This window comes from Medicago sativa, chromosome 6, assembly GCF_051527215.1.
Source record: "Medicago sativa cultivar Bolivia chromosome 6, Bolivia_mono, whole genome shotgun sequence".
Classification (NCBI taxonomy): domain Eukaryota; kingdom Viridiplantae; phylum Streptophyta; class Magnoliopsida; order Fabales; family Fabaceae; genus Medicago; species Medicago sativa.
In genome coordinates, this window is record NC_140754.1 from 79,195,208 (window position 1) to 79,221,259 (window position 26,052).

The 26,052-nt window shown below is 32.1% G+C and overlaps 4 protein-coding genes across 4 annotated transcripts; 2 read left to right on the forward strand and 2 right to left on the reverse strand.

Annotated features, from left to right (window-relative positions):
- Nucleotides 1–1,220: 1,220 nt before the first annotated feature.
- Nucleotides 1,221–2,714, reverse strand: LOC146917135 (seipin-2-like). Its single transcript, XM_085721829.1, has 3 exons — nucleotides 2,699–2,714; nucleotides 1,718–2,614; nucleotides 1,221–1,240 (listed from the first exon to the last, which is right to left on the reverse strand). The coding sequence occupies exons 1-3, from the start codon at nucleotides 2,712–2,714 to the stop codon at nucleotides 1,221–1,223; spliced, it is 933 nt and encodes a 310-aa protein (XP_085577955.1).
- A 6,249-nt stretch (nucleotides 2,715–8,963) lies between these two features.
- On the forward strand, nucleotides 8,964–15,490 carry LOC146917136 (alpha-galactosidase-like). The gene is made up of 15 exons (XM_085718943.1): nucleotides 8,964–9,310; nucleotides 11,239–11,297; nucleotides 11,400–11,456; nucleotides 11,573–11,607; nucleotides 12,643–12,746; nucleotides 12,827–12,902; nucleotides 12,986–13,044; nucleotides 13,128–13,193; nucleotides 13,383–13,466; nucleotides 13,773–13,837; nucleotides 14,023–14,105; nucleotides 14,218–14,308; nucleotides 14,386–14,435; nucleotides 14,897–15,037; nucleotides 15,152–15,490. The coding sequence occupies exons 1-15, from the start codon at nucleotides 9,108–9,110 to the stop codon at nucleotides 15,236–15,238; spliced, it is 1,260 nt and encodes a 419-aa protein (XP_085575069.1). The 5' UTR covers nucleotides 8,964–9,107; the 3' UTR covers nucleotides 15,239–15,490.
- Nucleotides 15,491–15,872: 382 nt separating this feature from the next.
- Nucleotides 15,873–25,639, reverse strand: LOC146917137 (uncharacterized). Its single transcript, XM_085718947.1, has 2 exons — nucleotides 24,366–25,639; nucleotides 15,873–16,956 (listed from the first exon to the last, which is right to left on the reverse strand). Exons 1-2 carry the CDS (start codon nucleotides 25,517–25,519, stop codon nucleotides 16,128–16,130), a joined length of 1,983 nt encoding a protein of 660 aa, XP_085575073.1. The 5' UTR covers nucleotides 25,520–25,639; the 3' UTR covers nucleotides 15,873–16,127.
- On the forward strand, nucleotides 17,583–20,843 carry LOC146917138 (uncharacterized). Its single transcript, XM_085718944.1, has 2 exons — nucleotides 17,583–18,290; nucleotides 20,657–20,843. Exon 1 carries the CDS (start codon nucleotides 17,670–17,672, stop codon nucleotides 18,276–18,278), a length of 609 nt encoding a protein of 202 aa, XP_085575070.1. The 5' UTR covers nucleotides 17,583–17,669; the 3' UTR covers nucleotides 18,279–18,290; nucleotides 20,657–20,843.
- Nucleotides 25,640–26,052: the final 413 nt, after the last annotated feature.

Consider the following 26,052-nt stretch of genomic DNA (forward strand, 5'->3'; position numbering starts at 1 on the left):
ATCCATGATTCTCTGGGGTGAAAGAAGATGACATTTTAGAGTGACAATGAATGAAATTAAGGTTTTAAGATTTTTTTTATAAAGGGACAATTTTGGTATTATTGTAAACTTTTAAGTAAATTTGGGTGTAACCAGAAATATATGGGGTGTGAATAGAAAACTCTTGATTGGATTAATGTGTGAAAATTTTACAATGTATTTTTAGAGGAAAATAATTTTACATGGGTATTACATACAAACTAAATTTTAAAAATGATATTAAAAATAGTCAAAAAATTAAAATAGAGAAATGAGTGTAGAAATAATGTTGATAAAGTGGGTGTTTCTAGCATTTTGCTAAAATTTTCGTTACCATAACTATTAATTCTTTAAATAATTTATAATTAATTTTTTCTTGTTTAAAAACTTTAAAATAGTTTTCCCGAATTTAACTTAATTGGTAGATACATTATATAATATATACGGTGCATATTGATGGGGTGTGGTTATGGTGCATAAGGAAATCCTTATGCACCGTGCATAATTGCTTTCTACACCCAACATAATTGCTACACTCCAAGTGAAAGCTTAATTCTAATAAGTTCTGCATAAGTCCAGCCCATTAACACCTAACCCAACAAAATTGCTTTCTACACCCCATGACGTTTTTTTTTACATGTAGATAGGCATGGCAATGGGGCGGGGTGGGGACGGGTTTTACCTTCCCCGTCCCCATACCCGATTCTCATATACTTACCCGTTACCCTACCCATACCCAACGGGGATGAGAAATTGAATCCCATCCCCGTCCCCGACGGGTTCGGGTATCCCCGCCCCATCCCCATCCCCGCATTGAATAATTTTTTTTAACTAAAAAATAGAAGTTTTTTGGCATCCCCAAGAGCAATGTTGTAATACATTATCCAACAATGCGTTCACTTTAACATTTGTTAGACGGAATGATTTAGTTGATCTTTAAATATCAATGGTAGTTTTTATTAACATGACAATTATCAAACAAAATAACATGACATATCAACATAAAGTAATTTTTTACATTTCGGACGGGTTTGGGTATGGGTTCGGGGTGGGTACCTATATACCCGTTACCCATCCCATACCCGTGTTTTGAAATCGGGGAAAACCCATACCCATACCCAAACCCAGTCAAAACGGGAAAAACCCGTCAAATTGGGTTTGGTTCGGGCGGGTAACCGCGGGTATGGGTTTTGTTGCCATGCCTACTTGTAGAGTTGAAAATCTGCAATTATTAGTGTCAATTATTACCCCAAGCAATTGCTTTTTACAGTAATAATTATGCTTTTTTTATAAACTACAACTTTCTTAATAATTATTCTTAAGAATAATTTCTTAATTCAAGTGTGGTTATGGTACGATTTCTTAAGAATAATTATTTTTAAGAAATTTTGGGTCCTTGATTGTGCTGATGTTTTATAATTGGTACTATTTGTTTAAGCAACTTGTGAACTATAATGATGTTCAAGTGTCATATGTTTTATGGAGTGTTTTCGATCTGTTGTTCAAGTGTCATAATTATGGTTTAATGGTTTTGATAGTCTTCTATGAGAAACCAAAATAATTGTCTAAAAGTTTTGCTATGCGTATGATTTCTGTGAGTTGTACTTCAAAACCATTTTGCAGTGGAAATGGTTTTTGTGAGTTTTACTCCAAAACCATTTTGCAGTGGAAATGGTTTCTGTGAGTTGGACTCCAAAACCATTTTGCTGTGGAAATGGTTTCTGTGAGTTGTACTCTAAAACCATTTCCTTTGCCACAGGACTAAGCTTAGTATACTCAAAATTCAAAGCTTCATTCATCCGAATCGGCTTCTCCACGAAACACTTCATCAAAATTCCACTAAACGCAAACGAAGAAACCAACAAACCAACCAAAACACAACAAACATAAATTGACCATAACAATCCCCATCCAAACCTAAGCATTACACTACAAATTGATTCATTCCCTTTATACAATTTCCTAACATAGGGTTTAATATATCCAAACACAACACTCCAAATTCTCAACATAATCCCAAAGATAATATCTTTCCCCAATTTCCTTATCCCAAAAGGATCCATAAAGAATAAGCAACAACGAAACATGAATGATAAGGTATAAGTTATAAACATGAAAATTAACTTAATTTGAAACTCCAATGCTTTAATTATCAATCCTGCTATCAATTCGAGAAAACTCGAAGATGAATCACCGAGTCGCAGTGCTGAGTCAGCAGAACCGTTAACTGCATCATCAACTGTAGCAGTAGTTACGGTGGATTCCTCATTTTTATCCTCTGTTACGGGAATAGCAGCTTGTGGTGCTTCATCAGAATAAGGTTTCGCAGTGAAATTTTCATCTTGTTTGAGATGCCTCCACCTTGGCTTATGTCGGAAGCTTCTTCTTGAGGAATTAGGCGAATCGGTATCAGTGCCGGAATCAGAGGTTTGGTTGTTTCTGAGACGAATTGATCGGCGACGGAGTGTGGTGGCCGGAGAGGGTGATGGTGGAGTGGAATGTGAAAGGGTGGGATCGGAGGTGGAAGTTCCGGGTGAGTCCTCGGCGGAGCATTGGTGAAGTGCGTCCGAGAAAATGTCATCGTCTTCTTGTAGAGCTAAAGCACAAGATTATAACATGTGTCCCTGATCTGACGGTTGTGATATGTTTATGCATGGTGCATAAGAGAGGACTTATGCACCATAACTTTTGCCCATATTGATGATGTGGAGTTCTCTTCAACAATTAGTTCTAACCCTGTCAAGTGACTCCTAAAAAATTAGTGTGATCGAACCCAAGTTCCCAAAGTTGGTTATTAGAATTTTTTTCCTTTTAATCACCAATTGCTTATTGATGATATTTTTCTTTTAACTTCCAAGTGCTAAATACTAAAATTTATAATTCAAAAAATTCAAGATGAATACAATGAAGTTATTTGTTATTTAAAAAAAAAAGGTATACAATAAGATATAAAATTATAATTTTTTTAAAGGATATAAAATTATAAATTTAGTAGTTTAAATAAATGGTAAAATAATAAGAAAAATTAGTATAATGAAACCTGGCATCTCATTTTATGTATATACGTTAATATTTATTTTTCCTTACATCGAAAAATATATTTTTAAATGATAATATTTTTTTTGAAGAGATTAAATTATAATATTTAGTTACATTGAAAAGTCTGCATCCTTAACTCAGAATCCTGAATCCGTCACCGATGACATACACACCGAGGGGGTGAACGTAGGATCAAACCTATACACCTACAACAATGTCTTGACATGCACAACCATTGTATGGGCATATAATGATTTTTATTTTATTTTACATGTGAATTTCACTGTTTAAATATGTTATAATATCATAAAAACATAATAAATATCTAAGAAGTAAAATGTGGTAAGATGTGTATGTTATTCTTATTTATTCTTTTTACGAGAAAAAGGGGCACAGCCCCAAACGTGTATGTAAAATTATTTTATATCATCGATGCATATTAATTATATTTTTTATTATTTTAGAGATCAAACAATTTGGAAGTTATGACATAGTAATTTGATCTCGAAGAAGTTAGAAATCCAAGCTTATCGTGGTTTTTCATTGTGTTTCTCATATACAAGGTTGCTCTTATGTACTACTCCCAAGGTTAGTACGTAACTATTTTCACACATTCCCAAGGTTAGTGTATCAATGACTATTAGATCAAGATTGAATAATTTTCAATACAAACGTTGATTTTTGTTTACTTGACTTAGAATGTAGGTAGATTCTTCGGTCTCAATTCAATAGTCGCTTATGTGAATGCATGAAAATCATAACCGAAACGAATCCAAATTTAATTTGGAAACTCAAGTTTGTAATCCACAATATCCTTAATCCTTATCCATTGTTTGTATAACTTCATACATACATACGATTATACAAATATTCTATGCTTTTGGTCCATCCCAATCTCATCACACAAAATGGTCAATGTAAAATAAAACCTTCACTACATCATCAAAGGCTATAAGTAAGAGTCAATAACTGCATCTCATGTCCAATTGCACACATGCAATATTGGTATTGAAAGACATATAAATACAAGAACCGTCATAACTCAAAACCTTGAACACATATATCTTCGGTTGCCCCTTGAATACGTTACGTATATATATTGTCTTCAAAGTCTTACATAAATTGTACACTAAAAGAAATGCCATATAGAAATTTTATGAAAGTACATAATGTAAACACTTTTCGTGACGTTATTGATCAACTGGTGGAAGTAAACATAATTCCTTTGGCCATATTGTTTTTATTTTTAGAATTGTTGTCTTATGTATAAACATATGATTTTGTATTTTATATATTTTTTCTATATCTTCCATTCACATCCACATTTGGATAAGATATATTGCTATTCGGTACCTACCAAGAATTGAATCAGATATAATCTTTTAAATTTATCTTTTCGAAGGAATCTTTTAAATTTATGAAATGATATTAGTCCTTACGATTGAAGTTGTTAATCAATTCAGTTTATTTGTCATCTTGCAGCAACATAAATGCTTGTTTAAGAAATATTGAGTTTGTAGCATGTTTCTTTTCCTAAAAAAAAAAAGAGTTTGTAGCATGTTTCTACAAATATATTCTAAAAATTTAGAGAGTAATAAAAATATATAATCAAGCACAATAGAATGTGTTTGTCTATCCGTTAGTGAGATATAAAAAGAATAAAAAATACAAATATTTTTCGTAAAAATTTAAAGAAATGTAAATTTTAAGTTAATTAGCAATCCAACGATAACGAAATTTAAAGAAATGTAATTTTTATAAATCAATGTCTGTTTTTTTTACAATCTTTTAAAAATCAATGTCTAAAAATCACTTTTATTGAATAATCAGTCAGTTTATCCTTAAATACTAGATCCATACATTATTTTATTTTATTTTGAATAAATTTTGATCCATAAATTATTAAAATTAATAAAAAAGTTACAAAATTATACTCCAATATAATATCAATTGAGAAGTGATAACAAGATTCTCTTTCAATACTCACTAAAACACTCGTTCTCTTATTGAGTGAAATTTATATAGGATCCTTACTTTATAAATATGTCATACATAAAGTGATGAGACTCACATGAATTTAACTCAATAAGAGAGTGAAGATTAGAGTGAGTATTGAAAAGAAAGTGTTGTTAGCACTCCTTATATCAACTTGGTCCATTAACAATTAATTCACGGTTTAAAGTGATGAATGATATAGTATAGTTTATGGATATTTTAGTTGATATTCTACTTTTATTCTTAAACTTTGATCTAATCATCACTTCCAACCCTACGAAATCGAGAGTGAAAATTATCTAAACTTTATTGTTATGTTATATGTTAAGTTTAACTTGAGTTGAAAAAAAAAACTTATATATCTTTTCAAATTTAAGATCCAAATTTCTTTCCCTAAACAAAATCCAAATTTCTTCTATTATATAATATGATATATTATTTTCCATCTTTGACTTGATTACTTTTGGGCAAAGTCGATAAGTATGCTAAAGATATAAATAAAAAAGATTCTATAAAGGCTCTGTTTGATAAAAATAGTGGATATCTGATGACTTATAGCTGATAAGCTAGTTTTACATTCAAATATCAAAATAAAGATCATAACAATGAAATTCTACCTTCTCCAACTCTGCTTTTAGAACTAATGAACTAAGTTAACACATTAGAGTAACCGCCCCTCCTAGCTCGTTAGAACTTTAGGAAAGTTTTATGAAAGATAATAAATTTTAAAAGTTAAAACCAACACATTAATTACTACATAAGAATACACATAATGTGCATAGAATTTAGGGGTAACAAGTCAATATATCTCTATAACCTAGCCTCCGCCCTTGCCGAAAACACAAAGATGATGAGATGCCATAATCTTTAAAACCTATCCCGTTACAAATCACTTCTTATTTCAACTATAAGTGATCTCGAAAATGTCAAACCTAAAAATCTTTGGTCAGAAACCAATTAAAGATTATGAAAAGCAGGCACGGATGCAAGTGTACCACATTGGGGTCACTTGACCCCACTCCTTTCTTTCTATTTCAAGCAATTATAGCATGATTTTGCATTTTGACCCCACTTTAAATTGTATGTTGACCCCATATAACCAAACTAATACATTGAAGGTAAAGCAATGTCATGTTTGTAAATTAATTTTAAACTATACTTCCTCTAGTCTCAAATGTAAGCAATTTTTTTATATTATTTGTTAAATCTTTGATATTTTAGTTATTGTCCCCTCTTAAAATAATAGATTGTCCTCATTAAATGAAAATTTATAATATAAAAAGAGTATTTTTTTCATGAGTTTTATAAAATCAAATGTGTAAATGCATTTGAGATGGAATTTTAAATGATTTTTACCATACTTTTTAAATATAAAGACACGCAAATAACAATTTTAATTTGTAGATGTTAATGAGTATTTAATTTTTTCAATATATAACAGTACAATGTTTATAATGTCAAGTATTTTGATCAATGATAATAATGTTACTAATTTATTGCTAAAAATTCTGTATAACTATTTATCATATAAAATCTTGCCCCCACATGTTAAAATTTCTGGATCCGTCACTGATGAAAAGTGCCAACCACAATAGTTTCTGTAAAATAAAAAGATTTGACATGACTCGGAGTGAGAGGAAAAGGTAGGAGAGGTCTTATGATAGAGTGAAAATGTTGCTTGGCAGTGTAGCATAACCATGGATTTGGTGGTGGTGTGCCTAGGTCGAGTTGACGCCAAAAAAGTGGACTTGAAATTCCCAACTGAGATAGCAGGGTACAGGAAGCCAGAAATCCATGACAGCCAATGGGAGAAACCCTAACAGAGGTGTAAGGGAGTAATATCTTATGTGATTTAAAAAGTATGTGTTTCCTTACAAAATTAATTAGTTATGATGCAATTTATAATGTAATTTTAACTACATTTGAGTGCTATGACTTTTGAGTGGTAAACATCTCAAGTCTTCTAAGTATATGATCGAACACTCGAACCATGTCCCATTCATGTAAAAATTTAAAATTTGGAAGAAACAACCCTCAAATGTGGTTTAGATTTTCGAAAAGATTGATCTTTATAGTTGCATACGTAAAATAACGCAAAAAATTTATCAAGATCATGTGGTTTAGATTTTATTATAGGTAAAGTATATTAATCGGATTATAACAGAGCTAAGTTCACAGTGATACCAAGTTCTAATCTTTATCAAGTTAAACAGAGCATTAAAATCAAATATAACACCATTAAAAACATGATAATATTCTTCATTAGCCAAATACTCTAGATCACCAACAACTCGCCAACCAATATTCTTGTGACGCACCAATTTCAAGTGTGTAAAGTTCAACAAAAAGATGCTTGAAAAACCTAGCCAAACATAAAACCAACATATTTTTTCACATGAAAGTTTATTTGAATATTTTTCTTCAATTACTTGATTGAAGAAAATAATATTGAATAATTCTTCTGGATGCCCTAGAAAATATTTTTTTTACTCAATTCTATAATGAATCAAATGAACTATAAGTATATCAAATGAACTATAATTATATCTTACATTTGATATGAGTAGCATATGCTAATTTTGTTTTCCATTTTTGTTTCATTTTTATTTATTTTGTATAAGTGTTAAACTATTATTGATGTCAAATATGTTTCGCACATTCTAAGGGCGTCGAATTGTTATTATAAAGAGTGATATATCTACCTTTATTCATGTTAGAACATCAATTTTTGAGAGGAGCACACCCCAGAATTTCAAGCAACATCATCATACCAACGCAAGAGAGTTATTATTTCACATGACATTTAATATGATTTCTTTATATTTTTTTTGAATTTTTGTACATTTACTTGATTGTAGACAATAAAAAGAAACAAAAGAAATGTATATTATATTACTCCCTCCGTTTCAAAATGAGTGTCGTTTTAGGTGTTTACACACATATTAAGAAATGCAATGATTAAAAGAAAGAGAATGATTATTTTACCAAATTATCCTTATTAACTACTAGTTAGTTTTAAAAGTAATACTTTGGAAGTAGTGTGCTGAGTATTAATTGGAGGGTAAAATTGAAAAGAAAAAGTTATTATTGCATTGGAAACTGAAAGTGACATTCATTTTGAAACAATTTTTTTTGGCTAAAGCGACACTCATTTTGAAACGGATGGAGTATTACATCCGTGCAGTCAGTGGCGGATCTTGACTTAAATATTTGGGGGTGCCAAACTTCTACGAAATATATATTAAATGGTTTCAACCAATAGCAATAATTAACAACTGGCCTAGTGGTATGAATTGTTTGAAAGTAGTAGGAGGAGAATGTGGGTTCGAATCCCATCAAAATTGTTTTTTTAATACAGTTTGTAAAAGTAAAAGATAAATACTCCCTCCGTCTCACAATAATTGTCTCTTTATCATTTTTTCTTTTTCTCAAAATAATTGTCACTTTAGAATACCAATGCAGCATTTATTATTTTTTTCCATTATTATATCCTTATTTATTGAATTTCATCCAACTTAACTACTCCACTAACTACAATTAATAATGGTGTTTTAGTAAATGATACTAATTTTACCATCAAAATCAACACAATTAATCATTTCCTTAATACCCGTGCATAAACCTTAAACGACTATTATTTAGAGACGGAGGGAGTATGTGAAAAAAGAAGCCATGCAGGTGTCAAACCTGCGACCTTTACAACATTGTGGCACCCCTCAACCACTGCAGCGGATAGAATTTGTTGGGCAAATTACATCTAATATACTATATAACCAAAATCTGGAGGATGCCGTGGCCCCCGCCGGCCACTGAAGAGATCCGCCACTGCGTGCAGTAGACAACCTTGGCCCAAACCTAGGTCACTTCCACTTATTGCTCTATAAATATTGCAATACACTCTTCCAACTTTCGTCCATCCACTTCATCATATATATGGCGTATATACTCATCTTATGATTTAACATTGTTGCTACCTATATTCGCTTTTTATCATAATTATTTGAATTATATTGTAAGCCACCGGCCAAGTTTTTTTCTTCATCTTCTTCATTTCAATGACACTTCAATATTCAAGCTTAGGTTGGAGCTTCAAGTTATCCATGATGAAAGGGCTTGTTTTCTGTCTCCTTGTAATATTGAATAATGCAAATTCTTCATTCGCTCGTTTGTTATTGAACAGAACCAAAGAAGTGTCCATGTTTAGAGAGCAACGTAGAACCATCCTTGACAATGGACTTGGCCAGACACCCCCTATGGGGTAAGCATCTTTTTCTTTCTATTTTTTTTCATGAATTTTTCCCATTCTTTTTATTTTTTATTGAATGCCCCTTTCAACAGCTCTTGCATTTAATATACTCACATGTATAGTTTAAATTCACAACTTAAACTAAAATGATATATATAATTGACATATCATGTCATATCATATCAAACAAAGCTTAAATGAAACATCAAATAATTATGGTAAGTTATTTTTCTAGTTATTATTTATTCCTCAATGTAGTAATAGAATACTTATGATCTTCAATTAAATTATATAAGCTCTTTCTCTTTGAGTAATTCTCTATCGATCTATGTGTTTCGAGAGGCAAATTAAGTTGCAGATAACTCGGTAAAGTTTGGTGTCTTTCTTGATCTTCCAACGCGAGATTTTTGTATTATAATTTTGAATTTTGTCGTGGTCGAGACTATTCGATTGTCGCTTTTCCTCGTGGTCTTTAGTTGTCTTTTGGGCTATGGAACCCTTTTTATTCAAAATAATCACATACTCTCTCTAGTGTATAGTTCACAATTAGTGATTGCTTGAACATTTTTGGGGGGTGATGGAGAATGTTATTGCATGGAGGAGAGCTAATAAAAATAAAGTCTTATGCATCAAATCTTGACATTTCTGATTCTTTAGCACAAAACTATAAAACATTGTCTTCTAAATGATGGGTTGCACCGTCAAGGCCCCACCCCCGCATTCCTACTACATCCAATTTGGTGAGTTATGAGTGGCCTAAGATGATGTAAATGCTCCCTTATGGTGGTGGCATGTGTCTTACAAAGTTATAATTGATTAAGTTGAAATTATATTTTGTGTTTGAAGATTTTCCATTCCTTGTTAGACTGAACTACCGACTCATATGATAAGGACTTAGATAACTTTAATCCAACCATATTATGGTTCATGTTAGGAGGCAGGAGCTACTACTATAGAGTATTATTGAAGATACATTGATTTTATCTAAACCACTAACTATAAGACATCAACTAAAAATCTTCTTAAAGAAAAAAGATATCAACTAATAACCATATTTGGTTGGTTGGTTCTTGTTCCATCATTGTTTATTGCACTAGCAAACAAGAATCTCTATATATAGAAAATCTTATTTGGTCGCAAGATTATGGACATAATAAGATTAGGACACATTCATAAAAGATAAAAAGTTGGAATAGAAAAGAATTAAAATATTTGTATTTTTTAAATAGTTAAATGATATGTATTAATCCAAATCTTGTATCCAAATCGTTACACTCAAGTTTTTTTTTTAGAAATATAGGGGGATATAATGCTACCTACTTTTTTTCACATCAAGATGGTTGCTCTTTAAGCTCAATGTTTTGCTCAAAACAGACAAAATACATCATCAAATATATTTTTCTATTGACAAAAAAAGTAAAAATCTATATCATTAAAAGATATTTTCTTATAAATCTCGAGAGGGGCTTCATAGCAACACAAAAGTCTAAGGAGCAATTATCTTAAATAACATTGCAATAATGTATTTGGACTCTATACTTCCATTTTTTCTCCCAGCGACCTTTAAAATATCAAAATATCTCCACGATAGTTAACTGTTGTTCGAAATATTTTTTAAATCGGTTAAACTGATTTAAAAAATGATTGAACCGCTCTAAACAGTGTCGAACGACACTTAACTACCAGAGAGACGAATGACACTTAAGTGCCATTTGAAGAAGCTTAAAAGAAATTTGAAAAGTGAGAGAAAAATTTTCTGTGATGATAGTCACAGCCCTCGACTTATAGAACTTGACCATTTCAAAGTTTTTTTCTTTGTAGCATTGAAATTATTATATTTTAAAGCAAATATATTTTTTAAATAACATACATCATTTAGTTGTACATTCTTGCAAATATACATGAATAACCAATTATTAATGTAAAAAAAAAAAAATCAGATGGAATAGCTGGAACCATTTTCAATGTGATATTAGCGAAGCTTTAATCAAAGAAACAGGTAACTAAACTATCACCATGTAAAGTCTTAATTCATTGAAATATTGTTTTGTAATTGTAGACATATTTAATTTTTTTTTTGTTATATGGTTTCGTTATACAGCTGATGCTATGGTGTCGACTGGCCTTGCTGATCTAGGTTACCAATATATTAATATAGGTAGGACAACATTTTGTATTGTTTGTATAATTCTGTTACCACCATACTTATTGTTGTATTTCTATTTATACCATTTATTTTTAAAGATAGTACTAATTTTTTTTATTAACTTTCAGATGATTGTTGGGCTGAACTTAATCGAGACTCAAAGGTAATGTTAACATTTTATTGCTAAATTTTGTAATACTGCCGAAATTAATTTTCCTAGTAAAAACTCAGTTTATAGCAATCTTACTGTAAATCTTCATGAACCATTGAGTACTTTAAAAAAAGGGTTTATATAATTATAAAGTTATATAAAATAGTCATATTTTGAATTTTCAAGTGAGCCTGAGAATCCTTAAAAAAAGAAAAAAAAAAGTGAGCCTGAGAATGAGTAAAAAAAAGGGACCTAAGAAGGAATCTAAGTAAAAGCAAAAATAAAAGATTCATTTAAAAGTACCACTTTGAATGTGGTATATATTTATAAGTGGTGATATTCCACGCCTTACAAACAAATTTTATAGAAATTGAGTAAGATTCAATTCAAATTTTAAAATGATATCAAGTATATCCATTCAAGTTGATCGAAAATAACTCAAATCTCATGTAAAATATAGATAACTCCTTATTAGAATTTATAAAGAATGTTTCTCAAGGTCTCAGGTTCGATTATCTCCGATGTCAATTTAGATGGGCTAGCTTCACCTCTTCAAAAAAAATAATAATGAATGATGCCCTTTGTGTTAGATCTAACTCAAATTATTAGAATTTCCAAAATTAAAGTGTCCTGTTTAGAACCTATAGATTTAAGAAATTACAAATTAATCTAAAAACTTTAAAAGTTACATGAGAGGTTTTTGAAAATAAAAAGCTGTGAAAGAATGAGAAAAATATCAAGTGAAAATTTAATGTAACTTTGGTATAAAATGGATCAACACCATTAGATGATTTATTCTATGACATTTCAATGACAACATTTGCGAATAAAAAATACTGCCACTTAAGCTTTAAACTCTATATTATTCAAGGAGTTGAGATTATTGTCACTTGATTCAAACGACCCTTGGTTCTTAATTAAAATCTAAGAAACGTGTAATGGTGTAACATGATTCTATTATAAAATGAAGGTGCAAGTATACAATTTTAAAGGACATAATAACTAATTTCTATGATAATTATACTTGACATTTTAAAATGGTGGCAGGGTTATATGGTTGCCAAATCATCAACATTCCCTTCAGGAATTAAGGCTCTGGCTGATTATATACATAGCAAAGGTCTAAAGTTAGGGATCTATTCTGATGCAGGGTATCACATTTTAAACTAAAACTTTGATTTTAATATTTGTGATTGATCAACCATTTTGACATCTAACAATTTCTCTGCAGAAATCAAACATGCAGTAAAAGAATGCCAGGATCATTAGGGCATGAAGAGCAAGATGCAAAAACATTTGCTTCATGGGTAACATGCATTTCATTTGAAAGCCATTTTGCATTTATATACTATATGAATTTACTTAACATCAATTTTCTTTGTTGCTTTAGGGGATTGACTACTTGAAGTATGATAATTGTGAGAATAATGATGTAACCCCCAAACAAAGGTATATTTGTGGCTTTCAAATGCATAAATAGACTAACTAAAATACTTCTAAAATTCATGAGTTTATGCATCTTGTAAAAATAGGTACCCACGAATGGGTGAAGCTTTATTACAATCTGGAAGGCCAATCTTCTACTCTTTATGTGAATGGTGAGTCAAACTGGCGATCATGTTTCTCAATGATGAAGGAGTTTATCTATTGTGATAAACTTCACTTATCACTCAAGAACAATTTATAATGCTAGAAGCAACTATAATTAGCATTTCATTTGCTATATTCATATATAATGTAAGGAGACATGCATATTTTTTTATGATTAATTGCATTCTCAAATATAGGGGAGCAGAAGACCCATCAATATGGGGGAAGAGTGTGGGAAATAGTTGGAGAACAACATCAGATATCGAAGATAAATGGGATAGGTGAGCATCAATGATATGATGCACATGTATTTTCTACAATTTAAATATCACATGAATCTAATTTGAGAAATTTCACTATCTTGTACTCAATCTATTTAGAACCTGGCCAATGTTTGAGTCAGATTCATGCTCTATTGATCACTTGACAATTGAAAGACATTTATTTTTGGATATGCTTATTTTGAATCAACATGATAATTGAGTCATAAAAAGTACCTTTATTAAAGGATTCATTTTCTAATACTTGCACTAATCTGTTTCATTTCTTCATTTTCCATTTGGAAACTTATCATACTCTCTCCATAGTATGATAACTTGTGCAGATCAAAATAATAAATGGGCTTCTTACGCTGGACCTGGAGGATGGAATGGTAATCATCCTAGTAATAATATTCACTAGGACATACTTACCAAGATATCACTCTTCAAGTACTCAAAATAATAAATTATTTCACCAAAATAAGTAAACAAATAAATATGTCTATGTATGATATCCCTATTTATTCTATCATATTGATGAATTTAAAGATCACAGTCTCAGTTATTTGGTATACAGATCCTGACATGCTTGAAGTTGGAAATGGAGGTATGACAACAGAAGAATATCGTGCCCATTTCAGCATATGGGCACTAGTTAAGGTGACTTGAAATAATTATTTTAATACATGTTGTTTATATTACTCTATTCACAATAATATCCTCTAAGAAAAAATTGTTTTTTATAATTACTACTACTCTTTTGCATATATAGGCCCCTTTATTGATCGGTTGTGACATTCGAGCACTGGATGACATCACAAAGGAACTGATAAGCAACTCGGAAGTTATAGCAGTAAATCAAGGCAGGGACAGACTAAAAATCCTCTAATCTCTCATAACATCCAATGCTTTTAATACTGATAACCTTGTGGTTTTGCAGACAAACTAGGAATTCAAGGGAAGAAGGTGAAAAGTAATGATGATTTGGAGGTAATTTCCTTTCCCCTTTTTCTTTCCTTTGGTTAGTGCTTCTTTTTCAATTAAACCAGGGATGAGTCTCTCAGGATTTTCTGATAATACCTCATGTTTTCATGTAACTGCAAAACCATGATAAAGTTACCGACCTAGTTCTGAAGTGTAAATGTCTTGTCACAAAAAAGAAGTACATACTAGAAACTATTATTTATAAATGTCCCTTTGAAGATAAAATCACATGTCTTAGTAGTGGGAAACTTCTTTATAAAAACATGTTGAAGCTATGTGCTTTTTATAAAATAAGAAGAATTAAAGACTAATCCCTACTTGTATGGATACTAGACTTCTAATCCTAAATAAACATGGAAATAAAATAATAATAATTATAATAACTAAGTAGAAACTAATCTTAGGAGATAACCTAAGATACTCACGATTAGAAACAGATCATATGGGATAACAGATCAAATGTGCAGGTTTGGGCAGGTCCTCTCAGTGATAACAGGCTAGCAGTCGTCTTATGGAATAGAAGTTCATCGAAAGCAATAGTAACTGCATCTTGGTCTGACCTAGGTCTAGAACCAGGAACTTCAATTGATGCAAGAGATTTATGGGAGGTGAGAGACATAGTTTCACTTATTTTGTTTTTAACTATGTGCTGAAAGCAGAGAGTTAAAGGATAAAGATACCTATAATGTTAAGTTTTTGACTATTTATAATGAACTTTGCAGCATTCAATACAATCAAAAGTGTCAGGAGACATATCTGCTGAATTAGAGTCACATGCTTGTAAGATGTATATCCTGACTCCCAACTAAATTCTCAATATGTTGAGACAGAAAAGGATGTAAACAACAAAAAGGAAGGACAAATCAATTAGAATTTTATTTGTCAATAGGAAATGCAGAAACAAATTAATAAGTTGTATTTCTAATAAGGTTTCCATTTTAATTTATATGTTGAGGTCAACTTGATCCCAATATGATATTTCTTTCAAACTTTTGTTTCCGGTTAATCAGTTAACAAGCATCGAATTGAGAGGCAATCAACAATATAGAATGTTTTCTAGATATCCACATAGTTGAAATGTTCATCTATTCTTGATCACGATTCAAATTCACTAATCTACTAATCATTGCATTTCCAAAATATTCAATGTCAACTTCTATGCTCATTTCCATTGGAAGAACCCTCATTCCAATGTCGACGTCTATTCAGAATATTCAGAATATCCTGACTTCTATCCACATAGTTGAAATTCAGAATATTTCACCTATAACCTACATACATAACTAGGAGTTCTCATGTGTTCACTATTAAAAAAAAGGGAAGCCAAAGTGAAGTTTGCTGCACAAAAACAGGGCAGACCAACATGCCAAATGCAAGCATTTTGCAAAGTAATGCCCACCTCCATTTATTCACTAATCAGGTTGAAAAGAAAGAAAGAAAGAAAGAAAGAAAGAAAACCTGAAAACAGCCCAGCTGCTACATGTTTTGGCTCGTCTAGGGTGATACACCAGATCGCTAAAGTAACAAATAAACTCTATAGATGAATTTAAAAAGAATAGCACTTACATATTATTATTATTGTGTTAAGAAAATTAAATATAATTCCATTCGCGCAAAAATGAAATGAAGCCATAAACTGGAAATATCAGTTCAAAATAACAATGTGTAACAACAGAATCATCTCACCTAGTTTCAGTCTTACAGTAGACCTCTCGCGATCATTTCACGGAGAAATTTCTCTGCCATATCATTTTCATCATTATCGAACAGAGCAAGGATAATTATTTTATAAGTTATAGCATCTGGAATGCAGCCATTGTCTTCCATTTTTGACAGCAAGGCCAACGCTTTATCAAAGAAGCCCTTGTCACAAAACCCTTGGATCATAACGTTATATGTACAGACATCTAGATTATAGCCTTTGACCAAAAGATCTTCAAAAACTTTTCGTGCATCCTCCAATTTTCCACTTTGGCATAGTCCCTTGATAAGAATAGCGTATGTGTACATATTTGGTTGAATGCCCTGGTCTTTCAATTTTGTGAAAAATGCAATTGCCTTGTCAGCATGATGGTTTTTGAATAAAGCGTCCAATATAGAACTGTAAGTAACTATATTAGGTGGTTGACCTCTATTATGCATCTCATCAACTAGCTTCAAAGCATGAGAGATTCTCCCTGATTTACACAAACCATCAATAAGGGAACTGTAAGTTACCACATCAGGAATAATTTTTCTGCAATGCATTTCTTCAAAGAGATTCATGGCTTCATTCATCATTTTAAACTTACAAAATCCATTAATCATGATACTGTAGCTCTGAATATCAGGTTTCACTTCCGTCTGAGCCATAGTGTTGAATATACGCTTGGCAATGTTCACTTCTTTGACAAGGCAATATCCATCAATTAAAGAGTTATAAGTAACAACATCAGGTTTGATGCCTTGTTTCATCATCATAGCTAACACATTTTTAGCTTCTTTCACTTTTCCTTCCTTACAAAAACCATCAAGCAATATATTAAAGCTATACACAGTTGGGTTGATGTTTTTCAATACCATTTGATTAAACAAATCTATTGCTTCTTTCAATCGACCCACAATACATAAGCCACTAATTAAAGCACTGTAAGTGACAACATTAGGAGAAATTCTCTTAGCAACCATTTCAGAATATAAATCAAATGCATCATTAACAAGTTTATCTTTGCATAAACTATCAATAATTGTGGTGTACATTATCACATTAAACCGAACCAATTTCCCATCGACCCGTCTTAGCAACTGCAGGGCAGCTTTTGTTTCATCAACTTTACACAACCCATTAATCAAGGTTCAATATAGAAAGCTTTGTTGAATGGAAATACTCACATTGATTTCATCCAATAAAAAAGTTAATGTTAAACACTCATTTTTTTTAATTTTATTTTTTTTGTGTTAACCATCTAATTCATAGAGAAGACAGCCTATTATTCAATTGGTAAGTTTAAAAAAATTCAATTGGTAAGTGAGTAAAGTCTAGAAAAAAAAATTATTCCACGCAAAATTAGAACTCAAGTTATCTTGAGAAAAATAAATCTAAGTAGTTACGCTATGAAAATAATTTTTTTAAGGGTAGACGTGGAGAATAATTTAAGAATTAAACAATATTTTTTATTATTAGAAGTGAACAAAGCCACATATGTATTCAACACTATTACTAGAAGGGAAGTGAGTCTTAATGTTAATAGCTACACTGTCATGATTAACGGATTATGTAAGAATAAAATGGTGGATGAAGCCGTCAATCTCTTCAAAGAAATGCATTTAAAAAACATGGCTCCTAATACTGTAACATACAGTTCACTTATCGATGGTCTTCTCAAATATGGGAGAATCTCTGATGCTTGGGATCTTGTAAATGAGATGCATAATAGAGGCCAACCTGCTGATGTGATCACTTACAATTCCTTATTGGATGCTTTGTGCAAAAACCATCAGGTTGACAAGGCAATCACATTACTTACGAAGATCAAAGACCAAGGAATTCAGCCAAATATGTATACATACACAATACTTGTTGATGGTTTATGCAAAAATGGAAGACTTAAGGACGCGCAAGAGGTTTATCAGATTCTTTTGATTAAAGGCTATCATTTAGACGTGAGGATTTATACTGTTATGATTAATGGCCTTTGTAAAGAGGGCTTGTTGGATGAAGCATTGTTCTTACTGTCCGAAATGGAAGACAACGGTTGCACGCCTGATGGTGTAACTTATGAAATTATTATTCGTGCTTTGTTCGAAAACGACAAGAGTGATAAGGCGGTGAAACTTCTTCGTGAAATGATTGCTAGAGGTCTACTATAATAGTAAAACTAGGTGAGATGCTTTCCAGCTACAAATTAAGTTATTTTAATTTCATTACTACTATCCTATATTTATTTCCTTTTATTGCCACACATACGAATGAAGATGGACTACATTTTCAATTTATTATTTTTTATTAATGTCAGGTGTGGCTAGGTTCATATTGTTATTGTAACTAAAATCTTGTGTTTTATGTAGTCTTCACATATTGCTGCTATAGTCTGTTAGTATCAGCCCTGTTAGCGTTTTGTAAATCTGTTAATATTTAGTTAGTTAAACCGTTACTCTTATTGAAAGCTATGAATAATTATACCAAAATAGAATAATGATAAGACTATGGTATGGTCAACTCTTTAGGAAGTTGGTCTCTAAACTAAAGGCCCAATTCAGTCTGTAGCAAGTTAGTTTTTCAGTAGTTGGATGTCTAAAGTAAGGTAGTGTTTAGCAGTTCAATTTGTCCTTACTACATTTACCTTCATGTAGGCATCGAATAAGAAAGAAATGCCTACCAGCTCTGCTTCCAACTCCCTGACAGCGTACTGATAAGTCAATGGTTTCCCTCACTGTTATCTCAAGAACGTGCATGTTATACTGGCTTATGTAAGCTAAAGTATTTTTAGGACAACTGAAGATAGGATATCATTAGCATTGTACATTTAGAAGGGTCCCTTTTCGTAACTGTTGAGATAATACCAAACCCATTTCCTCAGTATCGTTATACCTTAGGTAAAATGTTAAATTCAATTTTCTGTCAATTGCGTAACTTTAATTTTAGTTTGATCTTCAATTTTATTTGGATGAAGTTGGGTTGGGTGCATCATTATTTTCTTATAGCATTAGTTACATGGCATATGAGTTTTTCTAATCATTTGTCCTAACTCCTAAAACACATACAAATGCAGTAGTCTTAAACTCTGAGTCACATATGGAAGCACTAAGCCCGGAGCACCAATGGTTTCTCTTTTAGCTTAGTCATAGCCTCATAGAACCAATAAAAAGTGTTCTTCCCCTGGTTTCTTTGACAGTGACATAACCAACATAGTGCTGCAAATTAGTCATGAGATCACTACTTGAGGCATTGACTAGTTTCATGGGTCTTTAGGACAGCTATGTACTATGTTCAATTATAGCATTTTCTTCTTAATTTTCCTTTTGGTCATTCGAGTGTGAGATCACTATCAGTTTTATGTACCATTATGCAATGCAATCAATGGGTTGCTTTGAGCTGCAAAAAGTTTCTTTGAGTTTTCTTTGATCAAAACTAGTAGTGTATATTGTTATCCTACCTTCTTGATCTCTCTTTCATTGCAGATTTCTCTATTCTGGTGTCTGGAGATTGCAACAATAATGTCGTTCACATGCTCTTGATTCCATTTTTTGTCAATTGCAAAGCTTAATGAATTCCTGTTATATTAGTTATAGCTTCAATGTAATTATCCAATTAATTTTCATCATTCTTGTCCTCCAAAATTGTTGGTTCCATCCTTTGAACTGCGGCACGGCTTAATTTTAAAATTAAGTAAACTATTAAGGGGGTTTGTGTCTAGAGAAAGTGAATATGTAGAGGTTGGATTCTATAATTCTATACATTTATTTTACAAATTTCAGATGCATATTTGTTGCCCTTGCCAAAATTTCTGAAATCCATATTTTGTTTTATTGTAAGAGTAAAACAAGGTGATATGATTTCTAGTTACAATTTGGTATTTCTAATTTTAATACAACCACCCAATCTTTATTTCCTTTTATTGTCAGTCTGTTACACAGAAAGTAAATATGGGACTACGCAACCGGCCAACTACTACATTTGTTTTTGGTAAAATTCATATGTTTTAAGGCTTTTTGATGTCTTAACAACAATAGTCAATGATATGTTTTTATTTATTTATTTATTTATTCTTGTCTGAAGATCCTGTAGACTATGTTTATACTTTATACTGAGTTCTTTTAGCATTCTTTTGGTTTTTTTTTCTGGCGCAACATTCTGTTGTTTGTCTCGCACTCTCATGTGTTAGTTCTGCTAATATTAGAGAGGAATCAGATGTTGCAGAGGGATGAGGAACATGTTGTGGTTAGATTGGTAGTTATATTAATATATAAAGGGTTTTTGAAGTATGCTATTATTAAACTTTCTCTGTATTATGAGATATGCTTTACATAATGTCGATTGTAACATACGTGTCATATTCTGTATCAGTTTCTTCTTCTTCTTCTTCTTCTTCTTCTTCTTCTTCTTCACTATCCTTTATGTGAAATCCTTGTCTTCGCTATAGTAGTTACTTACTCAATCACCCCTTTCCTGAGTTGTATATAATGCTAGAAGTTGAATACATTTAAAGTTTGAAACATTTATGTAATTTAAATCTTGTCTTTTGCAGCATGCTACTACAACTGAATTTTCAGAAAAATGCTCAGTTGCAAGCCATTGTTTCCTGTGAAGTATATGGTGCACTAGTATGACCTCACATCTTATTTTCTTCTTATTTCTCCGAATCAACTATCTATTTCTAGGTTGAACACCTTCAAGCTGAAATTTTCCAGGCTGCAATTAATCTAATTGACTCTGCTCTTTTGTTAAGATAAAGTTTCAATTGTATGGTGTAATGTGTTGGTTTGAGTGAACTTGTTATAGAGCTCTTTTACGTGCTTCACTTCTTTTTACATGCGTCTCTTTAATTGGCTTTGATTTCCGAAGTAGCGTCTGACTGAGGGAAGCATTCCCATTAAATGATAAGTTGTGGAATTTCTTGCAGGAATATTTAAGATTTCAGGATGGATTGAACTTGATGATCCTTGGCACAGTTTAAGAGCTGAAATATGGAACACTGGGTGAATTTTAGCAGTAAGGGGCAGCAAGAGAATATGCATTGCCATTTGTCTATTTGTGCAATACTATCTATTATTATAAAAAAACGGAACACTACTGGATGATCCTTTCCATCAATGTATTTCAATTACTATCTATTCTCAATTTCTACGCTAAACACTTGGAAGAGTGCAATCTGAACTTTTCCAGGCTGCAATTAAGCTAATTGGAGTGGGCATCTCCACTCTTTGGTTAATCTAAAGTTTGTAAACTAGGGTATCATGTGTTATGAAGCTATTTTGTGCGCTTTAACGTTTGGTTCCGTCTTTAACATTTTTCATATTCATTGATGATTTTTTTCCTGAAATTCAAATTACTTCATTCAACTAACAGAAGAGTTGCAGCGGACGTAAGGTTCATCTAAGGGAAAGGCATAACCCATCCAAGACTTACACTCAACTTGTATAGCATGACCAAAAAGTCTGAGCTAGGACATCCAAGACTTATAAGGGCCTCTAATGCTTCAACAAAAGTTTACAATCTGACACAATTGGTTCAATACATGTGATCGAATTCGAGCCTCTAATGCATTCAATCACCACAAGGGCATATGATTGGAGAGTAGCTTCCTTCAGATTTTGATCTGCCTCTAGTTGCAAGCACAGGAATTATGCAGTGAATTTGACAGTGATAAAAGGAATATTACAACAGCTTATAGGCCAAACAAGCAACCATAACAGAATGCATGTGCGCTCACTACAATTGTGAACATAACAAGGCATGTGCTAAAATTTATTTAAATCATTATTGTTCAGGTATGTTGCAGTATGCGAATACAGTGGACACAATGGTGATAAAATATAAGCATCAGGTGCATAGATAACGGTGCGGCATTTCCATAATATGTATAATTAGATCCTTAGTGTATACACAAAAAACACAACCAGGGTATCCACCAAAACAATAAACAAAAGTTATGTTTCGTAAGCATTCTATGATAAAAGAGAGAAACCAGTTAAGTGTGGAGCATCAAAACAATACTAGCATCAAGATCATTACTAGCAGCAGCACTACAATCATCCAACCAAGGATCCAGATTTTTCATCTTATTACTTCAATTTTAGTTTCCTTTACTCAATATAGGTTCCATACCTTATTAGGAATGTAGCAATATAGATTATAAGATTACATTTAAAGAATCAATAGTTAATCTATATTTAGGCTAATTTGGGTATGAAGGTCCGAAACCCACTTGGACTCATTTTTCAAATGATTCCTTGTTTCTAAATTATCAAGTAGGCTTATTTACGTGTCCAAACCTTTACTTTGAGGATATATTTGTGGTTTCTCTCCTAATTTGGCATCAAGAGTCTTATATGAATTTTAAACTTGTTTGACTAGTGAACTTGCCTTCTTAACACTAACATTGGAATAACTATAATTTGGAAGCCTTTATAAACATGTCAAGCATATTATGCAATTTTATTACTATCAAAATCCCGAGAGAATGCAGTAAATGAAAGCACATCAATTTCATGCCAATTCGATGAATCCTACTTGTTGAATTCATTCAAATTGAATACTTAGGTAGTGATTAAATGAACTAATCTATATATTCACTATATACACTCTTTTAAGACATCAATTTCAGCTCTATTAAAAACTAAAAATATGCAGAAAACCAAATTATGCTGTAGAAACATAATTCATGCTTGGATTCTTATCATATCATCCGATATCATTGACGTACACCACACACTTCTAAACACATGTTTGACCTTTCACTTCCCTAGCTAGCATGTATCTTTTCTGAAAATTGAGCCACCATTTGTAGAAGACAAATAAGTCCTTTTGGTGCTTACTTTTATCTACAACAAACTGAGCCTACACCCATGCCCACCACACTTGTTTCCTTTGATGCAAGATAAATGTAACTAATTGTAAAAACAAGCCTCTGAAATGCAATCAATCTCCCATAATATAAGCCAAGCCATAACAAGTTACTTCTTTAATGAGGATATGGCAAGAAATACAATAAATTATATTTCTCTAGTTTCAATTAGAAAACAGGAAAAGTTAAAAAAAAAACATTTTTCAACACACTTTTAAACTATGAATCAAAATGATGTGCATATAAACATGTAGTCCAACCATGCTGCTGAGAAAGATAAATTGTAAATCCAGCAGAGTCAATTTTACAATCAAGTTTCTGGAACTGTACATCCACCAATATTGTATTAATGGAAATATTATAATTATAGCATAGAAATGACATTACTAAGGTGAGAACAACAGCGCCCACACCAATGGCGATGAGATTCCAACTCCAAAAACTAAAAACGAAAATTGTATTTACAACGTTGTTCTTCTCTAACTAACTCTTTCCCTTAACTATTACGAGTCTTGCTTTTAGGCCTTTTTTATAATCTGTTCTATATATTAGCTATTGAGAATAAGATATTGGCTATAGCAAGTGTAGTACAACTTGTAAAATCCTAACACAACCAATATTTCCAAGACAATCCTAACAATTACATTCTAATTCTTCAACTTCCCCTCAGGTTGAACCTCACTGATTTCTAGGTTTTTGAAGTATAAACAAACATAACAAAAGAAACATCAATAATATAATTTGTTTCTAATTAGGAGAGGCAACTACAAAAATGAAATGCAGTAGACCTCTCGCAATCATTAATAAAATTTGTTTTTGAAGTATAAACAAACTTACAAAAGAAATATCAGTTCAAAATAACAATGTGTAACAACAGAATCATCTCACCTAGTTTCAGTCTTACAGTAGACCTCTCACGATCATTTCACGGAGAAGTTTCTCTGCCATATAATTCTCATCTTTTTCGAACAGAGAAAGGATAATTATTTCATAAGTTTTAGCATCTGGAATGCAGCCATTGTCTTCCATTTTTGACATCAAGGCCAACGCTTCCTCAAACAAGCCCTTGTCACAAAACCCTTGGATCATAACGGTATATGTATAGACATCTAGATTATAGCCTTTGACCAAAAGATCTTCAAAAACGTGTTGCGCATCTTCTAGCCTTCCACTTTGGCACAGTCCCTTGATAAGAATAGTGTATGTGTACATATTTGGTCGAATACCGTGGTCTTTCAAATTTGTTAATAATGCAATTGCCTCGTCAACATGATGATTTTTGCATAAAGCATCCAATATAGAACTGTAAGTTATTACATTAGGTGGTTGACCTCTATCACGCATCTCATCGACTAGCTTCAACGCAGAAGAGATTTTCCCCAATTTACACAAACCATCAATAAGGGAATTGTAAGTTACGACATTAGGCATAATTTTTCTACAACGCATTTCTTCAAAGAGATTTACGGCTTCATCCACCATTTTAATCTTACATAATCCATTAATCATGGTAGTATAGCTCTGAACATTAGCAATGACTCCCCTTGAGGCCATACTATCGAATATATCTTTGGCCTTGTTAATTTCTTTAACTAAGCAATATCCATCCATTAAAGAGTTATAAGTAACAACACTAGGTTTGATGCCTTGTTTCATCATCATAGATAACACATTTTTAGCTTCTTTCACCATACCATCCTTACAAAAAGCATCAACCAATATAGTAAAGGTATACACATCGGGGTTGATGTTTTCCGATGTCATTTTATTGAACAAACCAATTGCATCATTCAATTTACCAACAATGCAAAAACCACTAATTAAAGCATTATAAGTGACAACATCAGGAGAAATTCTCTTAGCAACCATTTCAGAATATAAATCAAGTGCATCATTAACAAGTTTATCTTTGCATAAACTATCAATAATTGTGGTGTACATTACCACATTAGGCCGAACTAATTTCCCATCAACTTTTCTCAGCAATTGTACAGCAGCTCTTGTTTGTTCAACTTTACATAATCCGTTGATTAAGGTACCGTAGCTAAATTGGTCCAAATGAAAACCCAACGCTACCACCTTATCATGAAAGTGCAATGCTTGATGAATGTCACCTTTGAGACAGAGACCCTTGATGAGTGTAGTGAATGTTATGGTATTTGGGTGATAACCCTTTTTGAGAATCTTGCCCAAAACAGAAAATGAAATAGAATTTTGACCCAATTGAGAAAAGCAATTGATGAGGATGTTGAAAGTGAAAAAGTCAGACTGAATTCCATTTAATTCCATTTGTTGATGGAGAGAAGCAACAGTGGGGAGATGCTTAGCTTTGACAAGGGAAGATAAAATCTTGTTAAATTGGATGATGGGTGGGGTAGGATTCTTGTGATGAAGCAAGTGATTGAATGAGGAAATGAGATTGTTTTCTTCATCTTGGTAATGATGTAATTGTGAGAAGAGCCTTATTGTTATTGAAGAGGGGGATAAACGAGTGAAATTAGGCTTTGGAGTGAAATTAGAGACAACAACTTTTGAAAATGACATTGTTTGTTGTTGAATGAATGAAATGGAACTTGGGTTGAACGAGATTATATGATATGATATGATACGAGTGATTCAAAAAGAATTAATGTGATTGAAAGAGATAATCCAATTCAGTTTGGGTTGCAATGATTAATCAACAAAGGATGAAATTGAAATCCCAATCAAATAACTCAAATAATTCATTGAGCAATGCTAGGAACACTTGCTCATACACTCTCTTTAAGCACTCTCTCAATGTATGGTGCCACGTTTCCCTCTTTTTCAATTTCTTACCTACTAACCGGTTCAACAGGTTGAGATACTTTCAACATTTTTTTTCAACATTTTTTTTATTCTCTACTTTTTTACACATTTTCTCCCCCTCTTATGACACTTCATCTAAACAACCACGGCGGCTCCAAAGACCAACACACCGGAGAAGACAAGAGTGATGAGAGGAGGGAGGAGTAGTGGAGGAAGACGACGGAACAGTCATGGAAAATGATGACGGCAGAGAAGACGACGGGATGAAGTTGAAGTGGGATTTAATAATG

Bases quoted from the DNA above. Each gene is read 5' to 3' on its own strand.
- LOC146917135 (XM_085721829.1), bottom strand. The intron at 1,241-1,717 runs GTTTTGGAGTCC...TAATAATTGCAG, and splicing joins ACCATTTCCACAGCAAAATG to ATTTTCAACTCTACAAGTAG.
- LOC146917136 (XM_085718943.1), top strand. From the start codon at position 9,108: ATGACACTTCAATATTCAAGCTTAGGTTGGAGCTTCAAGTTATCCATG. The intron at 11,298-11,399 runs GTAACTAAACTA...TTCGTTATACAG, and splicing joins AGCTTTAATCAAAGAAACAG to CTGATGCTATGGTGTCGACT. The intron at 14,436-14,896 runs GTAATTTCCTTT...TCAAATGTGCAG, and splicing joins AAAGTAATGATGATTTGGAG to GTTTGGGCAGGTCCTCTCAG.
- LOC146917138 (XM_085718944.1), top strand. From the start codon at position 17,670: ATGATTAACGGATTATGTAAGAATAAAATGGTGGATGAAGCCGTCAAT.
- LOC146917137 (XM_085718947.1), bottom strand. From the start codon at position 25,519: ATGTCATTTTCAAAAGTTGTTGTCTCTAATTTCACTCCAAAGCCTAAT. The intron at 16,957-24,365 runs GTGTAAATTGGG...AACTGTGTATAG, and splicing joins AATTCCCTTATTGATGGTTT to CTTTAATATATTGCTTGATG.